Genomic DNA, 20,618 nt, shown 5'->3' on the forward strand with positions numbered 1-20,618 from the left:
GTGTGGCGTTTAATTCTATAAGGGAAAAAGAATAATTAGACGCCTGTTCCCTGAACGTTTCTTTATGTGAATTTGTGCTTGTCTTTATTTGACTATATCATTAGGATCATGGGTCCACTGTGCTTCTGGTTTCAGGCCCCAATCCCAGTGAAGTTAATTATGTCTCTGAAAACAAGATAAGCAGCCTATGAAAGTTCACAAGAACATAAATCATCTGAGATAAAAGAGCGTACTTTGAAATTGGAAACATAATTTACTCTCCACTCTTTGTATCTTTTCAAATTGTGGCCCATTCGTTTGGGGGTTTGGGGGTCTGGCTTATCCGGCAACTAATCATTATGTCTGATTTCTTTCTGTTTTTGTTGGTCATATTCTGAATACAGCAATGTACATCTCAAGCTTAAAGGAAAATAACTGGCCAGGCCCCAGATTTCCCCCTTTCTCTCTACATGCATGCCAGGACTTGAGGGGAGGTGGGTAACATCCGAGAAAAGGTCTTGGGACTTTATAACCCTTTGTTGCTGATGGGCTAATTAAAGGACACGTCTTTCAAAAAGCTCAATAAATAAAGCACAGAGGGATCAGGGTTTTTTGTTTGTTTTGAATTTTATTCTATTTATATTTTTATACAGCGGGTTCTTATTAGTTATCCATTTTTTACATATTAGTGTATATATGCCAATCCCAATCTCCCAATTCATCACACCACCACCCCTCCCCCTGCCACTTTCCCCCCTTGGTGTCCATACGTTTGTTCTGTACATCTGTGTCTGAATTTCTGCCCTGCAAACTGATTCATCTGTACCATTTTTCTAGATTCCACATATATGAATTAATATACGATATTTGTTTTTCTCTTTCTGACTTACTTCACTCCGTATGACAGTCTCTAGATCCATCCACATCTCTACAAATGACTCAATTTTGTTCCTTTTTATGGCTGAGTAATATTCCATTGTATATATGTACGACATCTTCTTTATCCATTCTTCTGTCTTCTGGGCATTTAGGTTGCTTCCATGACCTGGCTATTGTAAATAGTACTGCAGTGAACATTGGGGTGCATATGTCTTTTTGAATTATGGTTTTCTCTGGGTATATGCCCAGTAGTGGGATTGCTGGGTCATATGGTAATTCTATTTTTAGTTTTTTAAGGAACCTCTATACTGTTCTCCATAGTGGCTGAATCAATTTACATTTCTACCTACAGTGCAAGAGGGTTCCCTTTTCTCCACACCCTCTCTAGCATTTATTGTTTGTAAATTTTCTGATGATGCCCATTCTAACTGGTGTAAGGTGATACCTCACTGTAGTTTTGATTGCATGTCTCTAATAATTAGTGATGTTGGGCAGCTTTTCATGTGCTTCTTGGCCATCCGTATGTCTTCTTGGAAAAAATGTCTATTTAGATCTTCTGCCCATTTTTCGATTGGGTTGTTTGTTTTTTTAATATTGAGCTGCAACAGCTGTTTATATATTTTGGAGATTAATCCTTTGTCCATTGATTCGTTTGCAAATATTTTCTCCCATTCTGAGGGTTGTCTTTTCATCTTGTTTGTAGTTTCCTTTGCTTTGAAAAAGCTTTTGTTTCATTAGGTCCTATTTGTTATTTTTGTTTCTATTTCCATTACTCTAGGAGGTGGATCAAAAAAGATCTTGCTGTGATTTATGTCAAAGAGTGTTCTTCCTATGTTTTCCTCTAAGAGTTTTATAGTGTCCGGTCTTACATTTAGGTCTCTAATCCATTTTGAGTTTATTTTTGTGTATGGTGTTAGGGAGTGTTCTAATTTCATTCTTTTATATGTAGCTGTCCAGTTTTCCCAGCACCACTTATTGAAGAGACTGTCTTTTCTCCGTTGTATATCCTTGCCTCCTTTGTCATAGATTAGTTGACCATAGGGTGTGGGGTTATCTCTGGGCTTTCTATCCTGTTCCATTGATCTATATTTCTGTTTTTGTGCCAGTACCATATTGTGTTGATTACTGTTGCTTTGTAGTATAGTCTGAAGTCAGGGAGTCTGATTCCTCCAGCTCCATTTTTTTCCCTCAAGACCGCTTTGGCTATTCGGGGTCTGTTGTGTCTCCACACAAATTTTAAGATTTTTTTCTTCTAGTTCTGTAAAAAATGCCATTGGTAATTTGATAGGGATTGCATTGAATCTGTAGATTGCTTTGGGTAGTATAGTCATTTTCACAATATTGATTCTTCCAATCCAAGAACATGGTATATCTCTCCATCTGTTGGTATCATCCTTAATTTCTTTCATCAGTGTCTTATAGTTTTCTGCATACAGGTCTTTTGTCTCCCTAGGTAGGTTAATTCCTAGGTATTTTATTCTTTTTGTTGCGATGGTAAATGGGAGTGTTTCCTTAATTTCTCTTTCAGATTTTTCATCATTAGTGTATAGGAATGCCAGAGATTTCTGTGCATTAATTTTGTATCCTGCAACTTTACCAAATTCATTGATTAGCTCTAGTAGTTTTCTGGTGGCAATTTTAGGATTCTCTATGTATAGTATCATGTCATCTGCAAACACTGACAGTTTTACTTCTTCTTTTCCAATTTGTATTCCTTTTATTTCTTTTTCTTCTCTGATTGCTGTGGCTAGGACTTCCAAAACTATGTTGAATAAGAGTGGTGAGAGTGGACATCCTTGTCTTATTCCTGATCTTAGAGGAAATGCTTTCAGTTTTTCAACATTGAGAATGATGTTTGCTGTGGGTTTGTTGTATATGGCCTTTATTATGTTGAGGTAGGTTTCCTCTACGCCCACTTTCTGGAGAGTTTTTATCATAAATGGGTGTTGAATTTTGCCAAAAGCTTTTTCTGCATCTATTGAGATGATCATATGGTTTTTCCTCTTCAATTTGCTAATACAGTGTATCACATTGATTGATTCGTGTATGTTGAAGAATCCTTGCATCCCTGGGATAAATCCCACTTGAACATGGTGTATGATTCTTTTAATGTGTTGTTGGATTCTGTTTGCTAGTATTTTGTTGAGGATTTTTGAATCTATATTCGTCAGTGATATTGGTTTGTAATTTTTTTTTGTAGTATCTTCGTCTGGTTTTGGGATCAGTGTGATGGTGGCCTCATAGAATGAGTTTGGGAGTGTTCCTTCCTCTGCAATTTTTTGGAAGACTTTGAGAAGGATGGGTGTTAGCTCTTCTCTAAATGTTTCATAGAATTCACCTGTGAAGCCATCTGGTCCTGGACTTTTGTTTGTTGGAAGATTTTTAGTCACAGTTTCAATTTCGTTACTTGTGATTGGTCTGTACATATTTTCTATTTCTTCTTGGTTCAGTCTCGGAAAGTTATACCTTTCTAAGAATTTGTCCATTTCTTCCAGGTGTCTATTTTATTGGCATAGAGTTGATTGTAGTAGTCTCTTACGATGTTTTGTATTTATGCAGTGTCTATTGTAACTTCTTTTTCATTTCTAGTTTCATTGATTTGAGTCCTCTCCCTCTTTTTCTTGAAGAGTCTGGCTAATGGTTTATCGATTTTGTTTATCTTCTTAAAGAACCAGCTCTTAGTTTTATTGATCTTTGCTATTGTTTTCTTTGTTTCTATTTCATTTATTTCTGCTCTGATCTTTATGACTTCTTTCCTTCTACTAACTTTGGGTTTTGTTTATTCTTCCTTCTCTAGTTCCTTTAGGTGTAAGGTTAGGTTGTTTATTTGAGATGTTTGTTCTTTCTTGAGGTAGGATTGTATTGCTATAAACTTCTCTCTTAGAACTGCTTTCGCTGCATCCCATAGGTTTCGGATCATCGTGTTTTCATTGTCATTTGTCTCTAGGTATTTTTTCATTTCCTCTTTGATTTCTTCAGTGATCTCTTGGTTATTTAGTAATGTATTGTTTAGCCTCATATGTTTGTGTTTTTTATGTTTTGTTCCCTGTATTGATTTCTAATCTCATAGCGTTGTGGTCGGAAAAGTTGCTTGACATAATTTCAATTCTCTTAAATTTACTGAGGCTTGATCTGTTCCCCAAGATGTGATCTATCCTGGTGAATGTTTCATGCGCACTTGAGAAGAAAGTGTAATCTGCTGTTTTTGGATGGAATGTCCTAAAAATATCAATTAAATCTATCTGGTCTATTGTGTCATTTAAAGCTTGTGTTTCCTTCTTAATTTTCTGTTTGGATGATCTGTCCATTGGTGTAAGTGAGGTACTAAAGTCCCCCACTATTATTGTGTTACTGTTGATTTCCTCTTTTATAGCTATTAGCAGTTGCCTTATGTATTAAGGTGCTTCTGTGTTGGGTGCATATATATTTACAATTGTTGTATCTTCTTCTTGGATCGATCCCTTGATCATTATGTAGTGTCCTTCCTTGTCTCTGGCAACATTATTCATTTTGAAGTCTATTTTATCTAATACGAGTATTGCTACTCCAGCTTTCTTTTGATTTCCATTTGCATGGAATATCTTTTTCCATCCCCTCACTTTCAGTCTGTGTGTGTCCCTAGGTCTGAAGTGGGTCCCTTGTAGACAGCATATATATGGGTCTTTTTTTGTATCCATTTAGTGAGCCCGTGTCTTTTGGTTGGAGCATTTAATCCATGCATGTTTAAGGTAATTATTGATATGTATGTTCCTATTACCATTTTCTTGATTGTTTTGGGTTTGTTTTTGTAGGTCCTTTTCTTCTCTTGTGTTTCCCACTTAGAGAAGTTCCTTTAGCATTTGTTGTAGAGCTGGTTTGGTGGTGCTGAGTTCTCTTAGCTTTTGCTTGTCTGTAAAGCTTTTGATTTCTCCATAGAATCTGAATGAGATCCTTGCCAGGTAGAGTAATCTTGATTGTAGGTTCTTCCCTTTCATCACTTTAAATATGTCATGCCAGTCCCTTCTGACTTGTAGAGTTTCTGCTGAGAAATCAGCTGTTAACCTTATGGGAGTTCCCTTGTATGTTATTTGGTTATTTGTCTTTTTTCCCTTGCTGCTTTCAATAATTTTTCTTTGTCTTTAATTTTTTCCAGTTTGATTACTATGTGTCTTGTTGTGTTTCTCCTTGGGTTTATCCTGTATGGGACTCTCTGAGCTTCCTGAACTTTGGTGGCTATTTCCTTTCCCATGTTAGGGAAGTTTTTGACTATAATCTCCTCAAATATTTTCTCAGGTCCTTTCTCTCTTCTCCTTCTGGGACCCCTATAATGCAAATGTTGTTGCATTTAATGTTGTCCCAGAGGTCTCTTAGGCTGTCTTCATTTCTTTTCATTCTTTGTTCTTTATTCTGTTCTGCAACAGTGAATTCCACCATTCTGTCTTCCAGGTCACTTATCCGTTCTTCTGCCTCAGTTATTCTGCTATTGATTCCTTCTAGTGTAGTTATCATGTCAGTTATTGTATTGTTCATCTCTGTTTGTTTGTTCTTTAATTCTTCTAGGTCTTTGTTATTCATTTCTTGCATCTTCTCGATCTTTGCCTCCATTCTTTTTCCAGAGTCCTGGATCATCTTCACTATCATTATTCTTTATTCTTTTTCTGGAAGGTTGCCTATCTCCACTTCATTTAGTTGTTTTTCTGGGGTTTTATTTTGTTCCTTCATCTGGTACATCTGCCTTTTCATCTTGTCTATCTTTCTGTGAATGTGGTTTTTGTTCCACAGGCTGCAGGATTGTAGTTCTTCTTGCTTCTGCTGTCTGCCCTCTAGTGGATGAGGCTATCTAAGAGGTTTGTGCAAGTTTCCTGATGGGAGGGACTGGTGGTGGGTAGAGCTGGCTGTTGCTCTGGTGGGCAGAGCTCAGTAAAACTTTAATCCACTTGTCTGCTGATGGGTGGGGCTGGGTTCCCTCCCTGTTGGTTGTTTGGCCTGAGGGGACCCAACACTGGAGCCTACCTTGGCTCTTTGGTGGGGCTAATGGTGGACTCTGGGAGGGCTCACGCCAAGGAGTACTTTCCAGAACTTGTGCTGCCAGTGTCCTTGTCCCCACAGTGAGCCACAGCCACTCCCCACCTCTGCAGGAGACCCTCCAACACTAGCAGGTAGGTCTGGTTCAGTCTCCCCTGGTGTCACTGCTCCTTCCCCTGGGTCCCGATCCACACACTACTTTGTGTGTGCCCTCCAAGAGTGGAGTCTCTGTTTCCCCCAGTCCTGTTGAAGTCCTGCAATCAAATCCCGCTAGCCTTCAAAGTCTGATTCTCTAGGAATTCCTCCTCCCATTGCCAGACCCCCAGGTTGGGAAGCCTGACGTGGGGCTCAGAACCTTCACTCTAGTGGGTGGACTTCTGTGGTATAAGTGTTCTCCAGTCTGTGAGTCACCCACCCAGCAGTAATGGGATTTGATTTTATTGTGATTGCACCCCTTCTATCATCCCACTGTGGCTTCTCCTTTGTCTTTGGATGTGGGGTATCTTTTTAGGTGAGTTCCAGTGTCTTCCTGTCAATGACTGTTCAGCAGTTAGTTGTGATTCTGGTGCTCTCGCAAGAGGGAGTGAGAGTACGTCCTCCTACTACACCATCTTGAACCAATCCTCAATTGAGTTTTAAATCGAGGGATCGGTTTTAAAGAGAAAGTCAATAGGGAAGAAGACGGCAGTGCTAACAGTGAGATGTTCTTAGCTCTTGGTTGCTATTAGAGACTGAGAAGAGAGGTATAGTATCGCAGTTAAGGGTCCTGGGGTCCTGGCTTTAATTTCCACCTCATCTCTTATTAACTGTGTGTCCTTGGACGGGCCCACAGATCAGTTTGTTTGTCCATGAAATGGGCATAGTAATAGTACTCACCTCACAGGGTTGTTAAGAGGGTTAGCTGAGGGGCAAGCACAGTGTGACTGGGACATATGAAGGGCTACTACCAAAAAGAGAAAAAAGACTTAAAAAATTGCCAAATTATTATTCCAACCAGAAGTGGGGTAAGGTAATCATTCACTAAAGGAGAAATGAGATGAGAAAGAGAGAATGCTGTTTGGGTCCGTTTTTTCCTTACTGCTGTGTAACAAAACACCCTACAAGTAGTGGCTTAGAGTAACAGCAGTTGTTTGTTTTGCTCCTGGATCTACTATTTGAATATGGCCTGATGGAGAAGGCTGCTTTGCTTCGTGCAGAGTTAGCTGGGGACTCAGACATCCACTTCCTGAGATGGTCCACTCACACGCTGGCCATTTTCTGGGCTCAGCTGGGTGGAGGGCGGGAGCCTCAGTTCTCTCCACATGGGCCTCTCCACAGGCTGCTTGGGCTTCCTGAGGGCATGGCAACGAGGTGAGTGTCCAGGAGGAGCGAGAGATAGCAGTTTCCCAGGCGTGGCCTTTAGAAAGCAGTATGGCATCATTCCACTGCATTCTAGTAGCTGAGTGGCCAGAGAGCCCAGATTCCAGGGAAGGAAACCTCTCAATAGAAGAAACGTTGAAGAGTTCATAGACTTTTTTGTTGTTGTTTGTTTGTTTTTTAATATTTATTTATTTACTTATTTGGCTGTGCTGGGTCTTAGTTGCCACGTGTGGGCTCTTAGCTGTGGCATGCAGGATCTAGGTCCCTGGCCAGGGATTGAACCCGGGTCCCCTGCATTGAGCGCACAGACTCTTAACCGCTGGGCCACCAGGGAAGTCCCAATAGATGCGTTTTTAAACTGCCATAATATGTAGTCCCAAAGCTCGCTCAGATTTGATTTTCCCATGAGTCTTCTGTACGTTTGGTAGGGAATGGATGTCACGCAAACATCATTGCTGTCCACATCTTCTGATCTATAAATGGTTCCTGTATCAGTGAGTAGTTGACAAAGGAGAAGTCCTGCTAAATTGACATGTTATAGTCTACGTTATAGTTTAAATTATACATATGTCTCTGTGGGAAGGCTTCCCTTTTTCTTGATGGTGTTTCTCTCAAAGTTTTGTACATGTGTAATAGCTAATGATTAATTTATTGTGCTGTCTGAATCCAGCATCTTGTGATAGTTAGCATTTGTCATGCTTATTATTGTTATCGAACCAAGCTTGGATCTGCTCACCCATGTGCAGCAAAGCCAATCTACAGACACCGGGTCGTGGTGAAGGAAAGTGCAGCATTTATTGCAGGTGCCAAGCAAGGAGTCCAGGCAGCTAGTGCTTAAAAGGGCCAAACTCCTTGGAAGCTTTCAGGGAAAATTTTTTTAAAGACAGAGTGAGGGAGGGGGGTCGTGGGGTGTGTGATCAGCTCGTGGGCATTCTGCTCGGCTGGTGGTGAGGTGATTTGGAGTCAGTGTCATCAACCTTCCAGTTCCAGTGGGTCTGGGGTCTATGTGCTTGTGGGCAGTGTGCAGTTAAGCTCTCCCACCTGGCGGGGGTTTCAGTATCTGCAAAACAGCTCAAAGGACATGGCTCAGAATATTCTCTACAGCCCTTGAGGAGGAACTAAAGATCCTTGAGATTGTATAATGGCTAAACTATTATTGTTTTGTCTTGCTTGACGGTTTTCCTTCCTTTCTGCATTTTCTCACTTCTCTTATTAAATTTACTCTTTGGAACTCAGGGAAGGCCTAGGAGGCTACAGGTTTTCTACAGCAAAGAAGCAGGTAGAGGACGTGAGTGGGGGGGGGGGGGGGGCTGTCTGTTCCGGGAAGGCCCCATGGTGTCCTGCTCACTTACATTATCAGTTATTACCATAATTCTCCAAAAAGGAGTCCAGCGCTATTGATGGCAAGATGGTTCACTCATTCCACTCTCTAAACATTGAGACTTTTTAATTAGGGAGGAAATTTGATTTCGTGTTATATACAATAAGTTCACAAGATGATTCATTCTCTCAGAAAAACCTTGATTACTCCTGAGACAAACACAATGTTAGATTTTAGGGTAAATGATAAAATAAGATCAGAGTAAAGTAAAAACAAATGTTATATAATTTACTAGAAATTACTGTGGTGTCTGGCCCTCTACTTGCATTTATTTAGAGAAGGGACAAGAAAGAAATTTGAGTTTATGTTAAGTCATTTTATAATCTTTCCTTTCTGTGAGGCAAATTTATACTCTTTTCTTCTAATAGGCACAGAGTTTGTACATGATCATAATGTATGAGTCTAGTATTTAAAAGGTGTGGGTTGGATTTTACTAAAAATAGGGAATAATTCTTTTAAAATACTTAATATATTTTTATACATAGCCTTAGCATGTTTGGTTAAATGTTTAAATACTAAAGTAGCAGGGGACTTCCCCGGTGGTCCAATGGTTAAGACTCTGCACTTCCACTGCAGGGGGCGCAGGTTCGATCCCTGGTCGGAGAAGTTCCGCATGCCTTGCAGTGCGGCCAAAAAAAAAAAACCACATAGAGTATCAGGGATAAAAGTTGTCATTACCTCCAAAAGGACTAACTTCTATCCGCTTTACTATGTTAATTGACTGCTTTCTGTAAGTTATGGAAGAACGCTTAATTCAGGCTCCTATTTGCATCTGAAGATTAATAGGCATAAGATATGTATATTTATTCACGTTTCTTCACCGCAGATCAGTTTTAATTGTATTTAGCAATGGGGATTTCGTTGATAATTTTTAAGTTCCCCCAGAATTGAACGGTATTCTGTTTCTTGACATATGGAAAACTTCTAAAAATACTAAACTTCATATTTGCCAAAATTGCTCTTGAGCCAAATTAATCCAGACTGTCCTTGATTTATGATGAAGGAAGCCAGCCACACTAATTTGACATCCGTAATGTGAACAGCAGCAATGAAAGCAAAGGTCAGTGCTTCCACTGAATTGGCATTTCTTGCACTGCTGTGTCTCTTTCTGAATCAAGGCCCTTGGAATTTTGTGCCCTTAAGGAACTGTTTGTTTTTCCAACTGGTTAATGCATCAGGAACTTGGCTTCATGTAATCATCATTAAACAAATACTCTGACACTTTTTCTATGGGAATTATCGGAGCTCTGAAATTAGCTACAGATTAGGCATACATAAAAAGCCCTAGCAGTTTTTGTTTGTTTGTTCAGGAAAATGCAAACATTCAGCTTCTAGCAGGAGAACCCTGAGCAGCTGCTGGGGCAGCTCTGAGCAGACCCCTGGGGGTACCAACTGGAGGTCCACGTAGCCCAGGTGGCCTGGGGGTCACTGGCCTGATCTTCAGGGACCAGGTTTGGGCAGTTTCATGCTTCACGTTGACCATTACCCAAAGCTGCTTACATCTTGAGAGGCATGTGTCATTTGTAGTGTTAGTTTTATCTACCCAGTGCTGTAAAGGACCTGATGCTCAGTGGGGCCTGAGTGTCTGTTAGGTTGAACTGCCTTGCAAATGTAACGACTTTTATGTACCCTGTATTTCAGAATTAGAAAGCGTCTCAGAGTGTTAAGATGGATGAACTGGTACTTCTAGTAGAGCCTGATTTAGGACAGAGTCTAGGAGTTTGGTAAGACAAAACAAAACAAACGAACAAACAAAACTATGAAGTATTCATCTCACTGTTGGCTGAAGTGATCACTCTCTATAATGACCCTTGTCTAGAATTTATACCAATGGATGTAATTGGCAAAATGAATATCTAGAATTTCCAAATTAATAAGAGAACAGAACAACCCAATAGAAAAATGGGCAAAGAATATGCACAGGCAGTTCATAGGAGAGGGAACCCAAATGGGTACCCATGAGCAGAAGCTCAACCTCAAAGAAATGAAAATGAAAATAAAATGAGATACCATTTCACCCCCATCAGGTTGGAAGAAGTTAATATGTCTGAGAATGCTGTGCTGGTAATCAGATGCTGCTTGTGGAAGGATAAATTGGTCCAAGTGCTTTGGAGGGTGTTTTGGCCGTATGTAGTAAAGCTGATATTTTCACTTTACTGCTAACCAGTAATTCCATTTCTTGGTTATAGCTAGAGCAGCTCTGGTCCAGATGCATAAGGAGTCCCACCCAAGGACTGTCCCCACCACATTGCAGTAGCGAAATGGTGCAAACAACCTAAACGCTTTCAGCATGGGAGTAGAGAAACAAGGATGATGTCGTCATACAATGGACTACTCGTCACTGGTGAAAGCGAACCAACAGAACTTCATGAGTCAACCTCAAAAGCATAGTGCTGGGCAAAACCAGCACGTTTTAGAACCATATTGTTGAAAACAAACAGTAAATATTATACATTTTATGGGCACATACGTATGTGGTGATACTATAAAAATCTGTGGGATTGATGGTGCATCCAGGTGAGGTCACCCCCGGGAAGGCAGGAAGGACCAGAGGCCCCGGGACAGGGGGACAGGGAGCTTCAGCTGTTCCACAGTGTTTTGTTTCTTTACGAATACGACATTGATTTACCCAAAGCAGAAGATTTGATAGGGGTTTGTAGTGGATAAAGGGATCTTTATTTATTCTTCTCAATATTTTTCTTTATATTTGGAATATTTCAGAAATGTTTAAAAGATAAGGAGTTTAAGGCCAAATAAAAATGCTCTTGGCATCGTTTTTCAAACCATGTTTGCACTGTACCGTATCCCCAAAGTCCTACTGACAAAGGGTGATTTCACTTTGCTCCGACAGGTCCTCGTTGGGCTCTGTGCGGGACTCGGCTTGGCTGAGGCCGAGCAGGGGAAGCCAGTCGACTCGGCTGTGCCTTCCATGAAGCTTGGAGCTCCCAGGCAGACGGGCGCTGGCCGCTGAGGGAGTGGGCCGCGATGTGAAAGCCCACAGCCAGCTCGGCGGCAGCACGAGAGCTGCCCAAACCCCCTGCGATCGAGCTGGCTCTCCCGGAGTCGGAGCCGGGTGCGAGGGGCAGAGCGGCCGCGCGCGACGGCGGGCGCTTTGGACGTGCGGAAGGGAGCACGCAGCCCCGGAGGGGGAGGAGCTGCCGGACGGGCCGGGGTGACCTGCCCCAGCCGCGCTCCGGATGCCACCGGACGCCTGGAGGGCTCTGTTCTCCTGCAAACGCGTCCCGCACACTCGGGCCGCCCGGGCGCGCCCCGTAGAAGGAGGGGCCGTCAGGGGAAGCGCAGGGCTCTCTAAGGAGAGCGGGTGGCCTTGTCCCCGTGAGAGCATTTCTCTCCAGCTCCTCTGCCGGTTTGCAGCTTCTAACCGAATAGCCTCTAGCATATTTCGGCCAACGAAAGCCACCGTGTGGTTTCTTCAACACGGGCCAGTTCCAGGCTCTGCAGGGGCCACGGCTTCCCAGGCTGTCCATGACGCCTGCTTCTGCAGCGTCCCCAGGCTCCCCGGGGCCCGTCGTGTGGCAGAGACGCCCTTTCCCTGCGACTGAGCACCCGTAGGTTAAAGCTGCCCGACTCGACAGGTGGCCGACAGAGCTGTTGTCGGGACAGTGGACCTGCACTGAATCCTGGTTCTGTCGCAAACCAGCTGTGTCCCCGTGGACAGGACAGAAACCTGCGCGGCGCCTTGGTTTCCTCTTCTGTCAGTGGAGAAATCATCTTACCACCTGACAGGATTAGCCTAGTTTACTGGCGGCTAGCCGTCACCGGGAATTACTGTATGAGTGTTGGCTGTCCTCATGGTTGTGGTTGTTTATTACATAACCTGGGTTTCTTTTCCTTGATACCAAAACATCTAGTTATAAAGAAAAATAATATTTTCCATTTTTCTTTTCTTTTCTTTCTGCAGCAAAAGCTATGTGATTCCTTTGCAATGCAGTTGTCCTGTAGATTTCGAGTTTCATGTTGCGTTGGTTCAGTCTCATCAAGCCTTTACTGTTGAGCCAACGGCAGGTAAGGAGAATTAATTCTCAAGTTGCCAGAGTTCTCAGATCGAAGATGATTTGGAAAGTAGCTCTCAAGTTATGGAGAAGAATAAGCCACATTTGAATAGTTATTTTCAAATGTGTAAGAGTAGCAGACTTTACATGTCTGACATAATGTGAATTGGACCCAGCAATTTGGGAGTAAAAACAGTTTGGGATAATTTGTGTCATGCAGATAATTTATAATAATGCCCAGGTAAATTTCTCCCAGAGTCAAAACTTGAAATCAGAAGTTAATCCATTCTAATTCTAGTTTTGACTCTTGGTACATCCTTGGTTTTGTAGTCACCTTTAATTCATGTCCAGATAAAAGGGAAAATTATTTCTTTCCAAGCCTTCAGAATCGTAGTGAAGGGTGTAAGGAATCTGTCTCACAGGTGGCGTAGACCATCTGTCTTTGCACGCCCCGAAGGATATAGGCCCCAGAGATGCTCAGGACCTCTGAGAGTGAAATCGCCACCTGAGCTGACTTCTGCTTCCCAGTTTCTGTCTCTTGACGTTTAGGTTTCAGATTTAAATATCTGCCCACTGTGATCTGCTGTGAATGCTAAAATCGTTTTGTTTTTATTTTGTATTTTTTCTTATTTTTTGAGGTATAGTTGACACATAAAATTGTTATCTTTTTAAAGTGTACAGTGTGATGATTTGGCATATGTACACATTGTGAAAGGATTCCTTCATTGAGTTAATTAATATATCCATCACATCACATAGTTCCTTTTTTTTGGGGGGTGAAACATTTAAGTTCTACTCTACTCTTAGCAAGTTTCCATTATACAGTAGGATGTTACCAACTATAGTCACCATGTTTTACATGAGGCCCTCAGACCTTATTCATCCTGCAGTTGGAAGTCTACACCCTCTTATCAACCTCTCCTTTTTCCCTCACCCCTCAGCCCCTGGAAGTCACTTTTCTACTCTCTGTTTCTAAGAACTGGGCTTTTTTCTTTTAGATATGCATATAAGCGATACCATGCAGTCTTTGTCTCTGTCTGGCTTATTTTACTCAGCATAATGCCCTCCAGGTTCGTACATATTGTCGTAAATAGCGGGGTTTCCTTCTTTTTTAAGGCTGAATAATATTCCATTGTATATATGTACCACATCTTCTTTTCCATTCAACTGTTGATGGACACAGATTGTTTCCATACCTTGGATATTGTGAATAATGCTGCAATGAACATAGGAGTACAGCTATCTCTTCAAAATAATGATTTCATTTCCTTTGCATATATACCCAGATGTAGGATTGCTGGACCATATGGTAGTTCTATTTTTTTTTAACGTTTTGAGGAACCTCCATACTGTTCTCTGTAGTGGCTGTGCCAGCTTGTATTTCCAACAGTGCACAGGGCTCCCTTTTCTCCACACCCTCACCAGGATTTGTTATCTCTTCTTTTCGATAATAGCCATTCTAATAGGTGTGAGGTGATATCTCGTTATGTTTTTATTTGCATTTCCCTGATGATTAGTGTTGTTGAACACGTACCTGTTGGCCATTTGCATATCTTCTTTGGAAAAATGTTTATTCAGGTCCTTTGCTCATGGAAAAAAATTGGGTTATTTGGGTTTTTCTGCTACTGAGTTATATGAGATCCTTGTATATCTGGGGTGTTAATGCCTGACTGGATACGTAGTTTGCAAATATTTCCTTCCATTCCATAGGTTGCCTTTTCATTTTGTTGATGGTTTCCTTTACTGTGCAGAAGCTTTTGAATTTGATGTAGTCTCACTTGTTTATTTTTGCTTTTGTTGCTTTTGCTTTTGGTATCAAATCCCCAAAATCATTGCCGAGACCAGTGTCAGGGAGCTTTTTTCTGTGTTTTGTTCTAGGAGTTTTATGGTCAAGTCTTACATTCAAGTCTTTAATCCACTTTGAAGTCATGTTTTTTAATGTTTTAAATTTTTATTGAAATATAGTTGATTTACAATGTTGTGTTAGGGTAGGGTGTACAGCAAAGTGATTCAGTTATACATTCATATATATATTCTTTTTTAGATTATTTTCCCTTATAGGGTATTATAAACTATTGAGTAGAGTTCCCTGTGCTATACAGTAGGTCCTTGTTGGTTGTCTGTTTTATATACAGTAGTGTGTACATGTCAATCCCAAACTCCTAAGTAATCCGCTTCCCACATTCACTTTTGTATGTGGTATAAGATAGTGGTTCAGTTTTGTTCTCTTACATGTGGCTGTTAAGTTTTCCCAACACTATTTATTGAAGAGACTGTCCTTTCCCCTGTGTATGTTCTGGGATCCTTTGTTGCCAATTAATTGACCACGTATGCATGGGTTTATTCCTGGGCTCTCTGTTCTTTTCCATAAATCTATTTATCTATCTTTATGTCACTATCATTCTATTTTGATTACTGTAGCTTTGTGATAGGATTTGAAATCACAAAGCATGATGCTTTAGCTCCATTCTATCCCAAGATTGTTTTAGCTACTCTGAGTCTTTTGTGATTCCATACAAATTTTAGAATTGTTTGTTCTATTTCTATGAAAAGTACCATTAGAAGTCTGATAAGGTTGCATTGAATTGTATATCTCTTTAGATAGCATGGACATTTTAACAATATTAATTCTTCTAATCCATGAACATGGAATATCTTTCCATTTATTTGTGTCTTCTTCAATTTCTTTCATCAATGTCTTATAGTGTACAGGTCTTTCACTTCCTTGATTAAATTTAGGCCTCATCACAAGAAGAATTTTTTCTTTTCTTCTTATTGTATCTATTTGAGATAGTAAACATTAATTAAACCTGTTGTGGTCATCGTTTCACAAATATGTAAATCAAACCATCATGCTGTGTACCTTAAACTTATACAGAAATGTATGTCAATTATTTCTCAATAAAACTGGAAAAAATTTATTCCTAGGTATTTTATTCTTTGTGTTGCTATTGTAAATGGGATTGTTTTGGGGGGTTTTGTTTTTAATTTTTATTTTATTTTTGGCTGTGTTGGGTCTTCATTGCTGTGTGCGGGCTTTCTCTAGTTGCGGCGAGCGGGGGCTACTCTTCATTGCGGTGTGTGGGCTTCTCATTGCGGTGGCTTCTCTTGTTGCGGAGCACGGGCGCAAGGGCTAGCGGGCTTCAGCAGTTGTGGCTCGCGGGCTCAGTAGTTGTGGCTCGTGGGCTCCAGAGAGCAGGCTCAGTAGTTGTGGCTCACGGGCCCAGCTGCTCTGCGGCATGTGGGATCCTCCCAGACCAGGGATCAAACCAGTGTTCCCTGCATTGGCAGGCGGATTCTTAACCACTGTGCCACCAGCGAAGTCCCCAGTGGGATTGTTTTCTTAATTTCACTTTCTGATGGTTTGTTGTTGGTGTATAGAAACACAAGTGATTTTTCTATATTGATTTGTATCCTGCAACTTTACTGACTTTTTAAATTAATTCTAACAGGTGTTTTTGGCGGAGTCTTTAGGGTTTTCTGTAGTTTTCTGAAGCACCGTGCCTGGGATCTGGGAAGATAAAAGAGCTCTGGGGCCTGGTGTCTGCCTTAGGGGCTTGCAGTCTAGTTGGGCGACTGGTAAACATAGCAGGGTGACAGCTGGAGTGGCACCCGGGGATCGCGGGGTGATGGAGTGTCGGGGGTGGAGGCTCCTGGGGGTGGTGCTGTAACACATAGGCTGGCGCAGGCTTTGAAGTTTTATTTACGGAGCTGGGACACCTGTAACGAGCAGGCACTTGCTTTTGTGAGACTTAGTAGGGGAGGCAGACGGCAGAGAGATGGTTTCAGGGGTGGGAATCAGCGGCTGAAAGAAGACTTGGAGGAAGGGCTTTCCAGGTCGGGGAACGGCGATGCCAAGGCCCTGGGGTGCAGGAGCCCGTGTCTGGGGATTGGAGCAGAGGCCGCTCTCCTCTTCACCTGAGCCTGATGTCCCCGGCGCTCAGACAGCTCCTTGTGCTTCACTTGCTTCCCCAAGTCCTGCTCTGTACTCATGCCATGACTTGAGAGTTTATCTTCACTTGCTTATTTCTTTTTGTTTGCTATCCCGACTAGCATGTAAACTCTGGGAACTCTGGGACTTTGCTTTGTTTATTGCTGTATCTCAAATGCCTAAAAGAGTGCCTGGCACCCAGCAGTGCTCAGTGAGTGCTTGGATGGCTGAAGGAAAGGGCTGTGCGGTTGGCACAGAGAGAAAGGCAGAGGGTGGACCACGATTCAGAGGCCATGGATGGGAAGGGGGGTGCCAGGCATTTATGAGGGGGTACAAGGCCTCTGCAGGGGCCATAGGAAGGCCCGATGCACCGGACAGAGGGAACCACCTAGAAAGCAAACCAGAGAGCCTTCAGTGGAAGTCAGAAACATTAGCCCCTCTCACACTTAGGGCATGGATCCTCCCTCCCTCCCTGCCTTTTATTTTCCTTTCCACGTTTTTTGAACACTTACTGGGTTCCAAGCCCTGCTGGCGCCAGAGATACAAAGGAGAAATAAACATCGTGTGATAGCTGACTTTGGAGAGAACAGTCATCCATCCTGAAGATTTGAAAGGAGAGAATCAAATTACACGAAAATATAGGGAACTGAATAATTTGGACACGAGCTTTTATGTGTGTTCCTTGCTTTTCCTTGTGGCTTACAGCATGAACATTGACATGTGGGAATTAGCTTAAAGATTATGGTTCTGGGAATTCACTTCTGAGTCAGTAACGCTGATTGATAGGTATATGTTTATATAACTGACACAATCGAGTTGTTATTATAAAGAATTAAGGTAGTAGTTGGATAAATAAGATCAGTGTAAACATGCAGCAGTTGATTCACGTGTATTTAATGAAAAGACTGTATAAAGATAGTAGAAACACCGGTGCTTCTCACGGGGAGAATGTATTTGTGTGTGTGGTGTGTGTGGTGTGGTGTGTGTGTATATGGTGTGTGTGTGTATGGTGTGTGTGTGTGGTGTGGGGTGTGTGTGTGTGTATGGTGTGTGTGTGTGTATGGTGTGGTGTGTGTGGTGTGTGTGTATAGTATAGTGTGTGTGTATGGTGTGTGTGTGTGTATGGTGTGTATGTGTGGTGTGTGTGGTGTGTATGGTGTGTGTGGGGTGTGTGGAGTGTGTGTGTGTATATGGTGTGTGTGTGTGTGGTGTGTGTGTATGGTGTGTGTGGTGTGTGTGGGGGGGTGTGGGGGGGTGTGTGTGTGTATGGTGTGTGTGTGGGGTGTGTGTGTTATGGTGTGTATGTGTGGTGTGTGTGTGTATGGTGTGTCTGTGTGTGGTGTGTGTGTATGGTGTGTGTGTATAGTGTGTGTGTGTGTGTGTGTGGCGGGGTGTGTGTGTGTGTGGTGTGTGTGTGTATGGTGTGTGTGTGTGGTGTGTGTGTGGTGTGTGTGTATAGTGTGTGTGTATGGTGTGTGTGTGTGTATGGTGTGTGTGTATGGTGTGTGTGTGGTGTGTGTGTATAGTGTGTGTGTGTATGGTGTGTGTGTGTGTATGGTGTGTGTGGAGGGTGTGTGGGGTGTGTGTGTGTGTATGGTGTGTGTGGGGTGTGTGTGGGGTGTGTGTGTGTGTGTATGGTTTGTGTGTGTGTTTATGGTGTGTGTGTGTGTGTGTATGGTGTGTGTGTATAGTGTGTGTGGGGGGGTGTGGGGTGTGTGTGTATGGTGTGTGTGTGTATGGTGTGTGTGTGTGTATGGTGTGTGTGTGTGTGTGGTGTGTGTGTGTGTGTGTATGGTGTGTGTGTATAGTGTGTGTGGGGGTGTGTGTGTGTATGGGGTGTGTGTGTACGGTATGTGTGGGGGATGTGTGTGTGTGTCAGCCTCTTTGCTGGGACTTGGCAGGAAGAGAACGCATCACGTTTTCTCATGTCTTTCCTCCCAGGAATAATACCAGCGAACGGGAAGATGGATGTGACAGTGACGTTTACCCCCTTTCAGTGTGGGATCGCACAGATAAAAGTGCAGCTGTGGATTGCACAGTTCAACTCGCAACCATACGAGTGTGTCTTCACCGGCACGTGCTACCCCAATATGGCTTTAAAGTACGGCTGCCTTGGGGGGCTTCTGTGTATTCTTCAAACTTTTTCAAAAGCCCAGGTCTTCCTTCCTTCCATTCTGTGTTTCTTTCTTGTAGCAGAATGCCATCAAAAGCGTACTTACTATGCCTGAAACTAATATACTGTTTTCTGTCAATTCTATGTCAGTTTTAAAAACTTATTTAAACGATGAACCTTCATAAAATACACTTAAGATACAACAGCAATGCAGAGGATAGCTCTGCACTTGGAGCTGTAGTTGCTTCTGGCAAGAGGGGAAGAGATGACTGAGGAAAGGAAAATTTCACAGTAGAAACCCCAATCTTGGAAAACCCTTACAAATATTTTGAAAACGATAAAGAAAAAGTTTGATTTTCTCCTCTCCCCTCCATGCACAGGTACACATCACACAGTAATATCATTAGGCATATTAAATAAAGTGGAGTAACAACCTAGTATCAAAATAAGAACTAACTCCACGGTTTATTATATATTTATGTTATTATTCTTTTTCTAAAGAGCCAAAGCAGCTCAAGTCAACTATAGACTCTTCGTGTGGCCCGCTGAACCCAAATCTTGGAAGTTCCCACAGTAGAACTAACATGAGTCAGCCGATGAAGAAGTGGCATTGGATGTAACTGAAAAGCAGTGCTCATTCTTCTGGTGTCAGTTACTGGCCGAGCAGAACGCCACTGACCAGCTCGGGTCACGTGCTGCGACACACAAACTGCCTCCTTAACGGCATCGCCTGAGTGGGACGTTGACTTGCCCCTCTTTGACCTTGACTTCCACAGGCGTGTTCGTACATGCAATGGCGCAGTGCGCGGCCCAGCCTCCGTACGAGAGTGGGAGCAGACCTTTCGTAACTGATGTTTTGGTTTCCCAACTGGAGTTTAACGTCTTGTTTAGAGCACTCTTGATGTTTTCCAGGACTGTGTCTCCCCAGGCTGCAGGTGGGGCTAGAACAGACATTCCACCAGGAAGGTGAAAAGTGACCCAGCTGCAGTGTGTTCTGAAGGTGTCATAGTTGCTTTTCTGTTTCAGAGTTGGGTATGTGATGGATGCACTCACGTATGTCCTGACTTTGGCACTGCCAATTCCACATAACTCTTTGGTTTCTCGTTTTCTCATTTCCATCCTTAACACTAGCAATTAGACTTCCTAAGGAGACTGGGCTTTTTGCTGTTGCTGTTAATTTTCATTGGAGTATGGTTGCTTTAGGAGACTGGTTTTTAACACCCTCAGAAATTTGGGGTTGTTTCCCAGATATTTACGGCAGAGGTGGTATCAGAGCTCTGTTGAGATGCAGATGCCGGGCCACAGCTCACTTGTCCCTGCACCTCACAGCGCGTCAGTCAGTGTGGACAGGTTCTCCCGTGCCGTGACCTTTCAGGACTCTCACACAGGCCACGTTAAGTTTGGGATCGCAGGCCTATGGCCCGTGTTGTGCAGTGGGGCCGGGTCAGTAGGCACTAGGCCAATGCACCTGGCATGTCAGAATGCATGAATGGTCGCAGTCTCTCATCTTACCTCTGTAACGTCATGGACACGTGTCATCCCACCAAACACGTGTTCACACATTCTTGCTTAAGAAAATGCTTTCATGGGTAGCATTTATAAACATACGTGGTTCTACTACATCTCATGATGAATAAGCAGCTTCTGCAGACATGGAAGCAGCCCTGTCTATACCTGCCTATGTTTAAAGCAGTTTTCATTCACAGAAAAGATCTCAAACATTAACCTGAATCACTTTTTTTTTTTAAAGATCTTGCTACAAACAGTGGGAAAAATTATTCTTTTACTAGGAACATAAATCAATGTAAGAGTTTTTAAATGTGGTAAGTAAATTTAGCTGTGGAAATCCAACAGCCCAGAAATGATTATGCTGGACGCTGAGAGCATTTTTCAGCATGTCCTGTTTTCCACTTGTTAGGTTCTTTGAGAACATAAGGAAAACAGCCATCGAGCAGCTGT

General features: G+C 42.4%; 1 protein-coding gene across 1 annotated transcript in view; it reads left to right on the forward strand.

Annotated features, from left to right (window-relative positions):
• CFAP221 (cilia and flagella associated protein 221) overlaps positions 1–20,618 on the forward strand; it is a 75,884-nt gene that overhangs the window by 25,613 nt on the left and 29,653 nt on the right. Inside the window, exons 7-8 of the mRNA XM_079924100.1 lie at positions 12,525–12,628; positions 18,488–18,647. Of these exons, the coding sequence (XP_079780226.1) occupies positions 12,525–12,628; positions 18,488–18,647 (264 nt within the window). The remainder of the gene's footprint in view (positions 1–12,524; positions 12,629–18,487; positions 18,648–20,618) is intronic.

Source organism: Stenella coeruleoalba (assembly GCF_951394435.1).
Source record: "Stenella coeruleoalba genome assembly, chromosome: 6".
Lineage (NCBI taxonomy): Eukaryota > Metazoa > Chordata > Mammalia > Artiodactyla > Delphinidae > Stenella > Stenella coeruleoalba.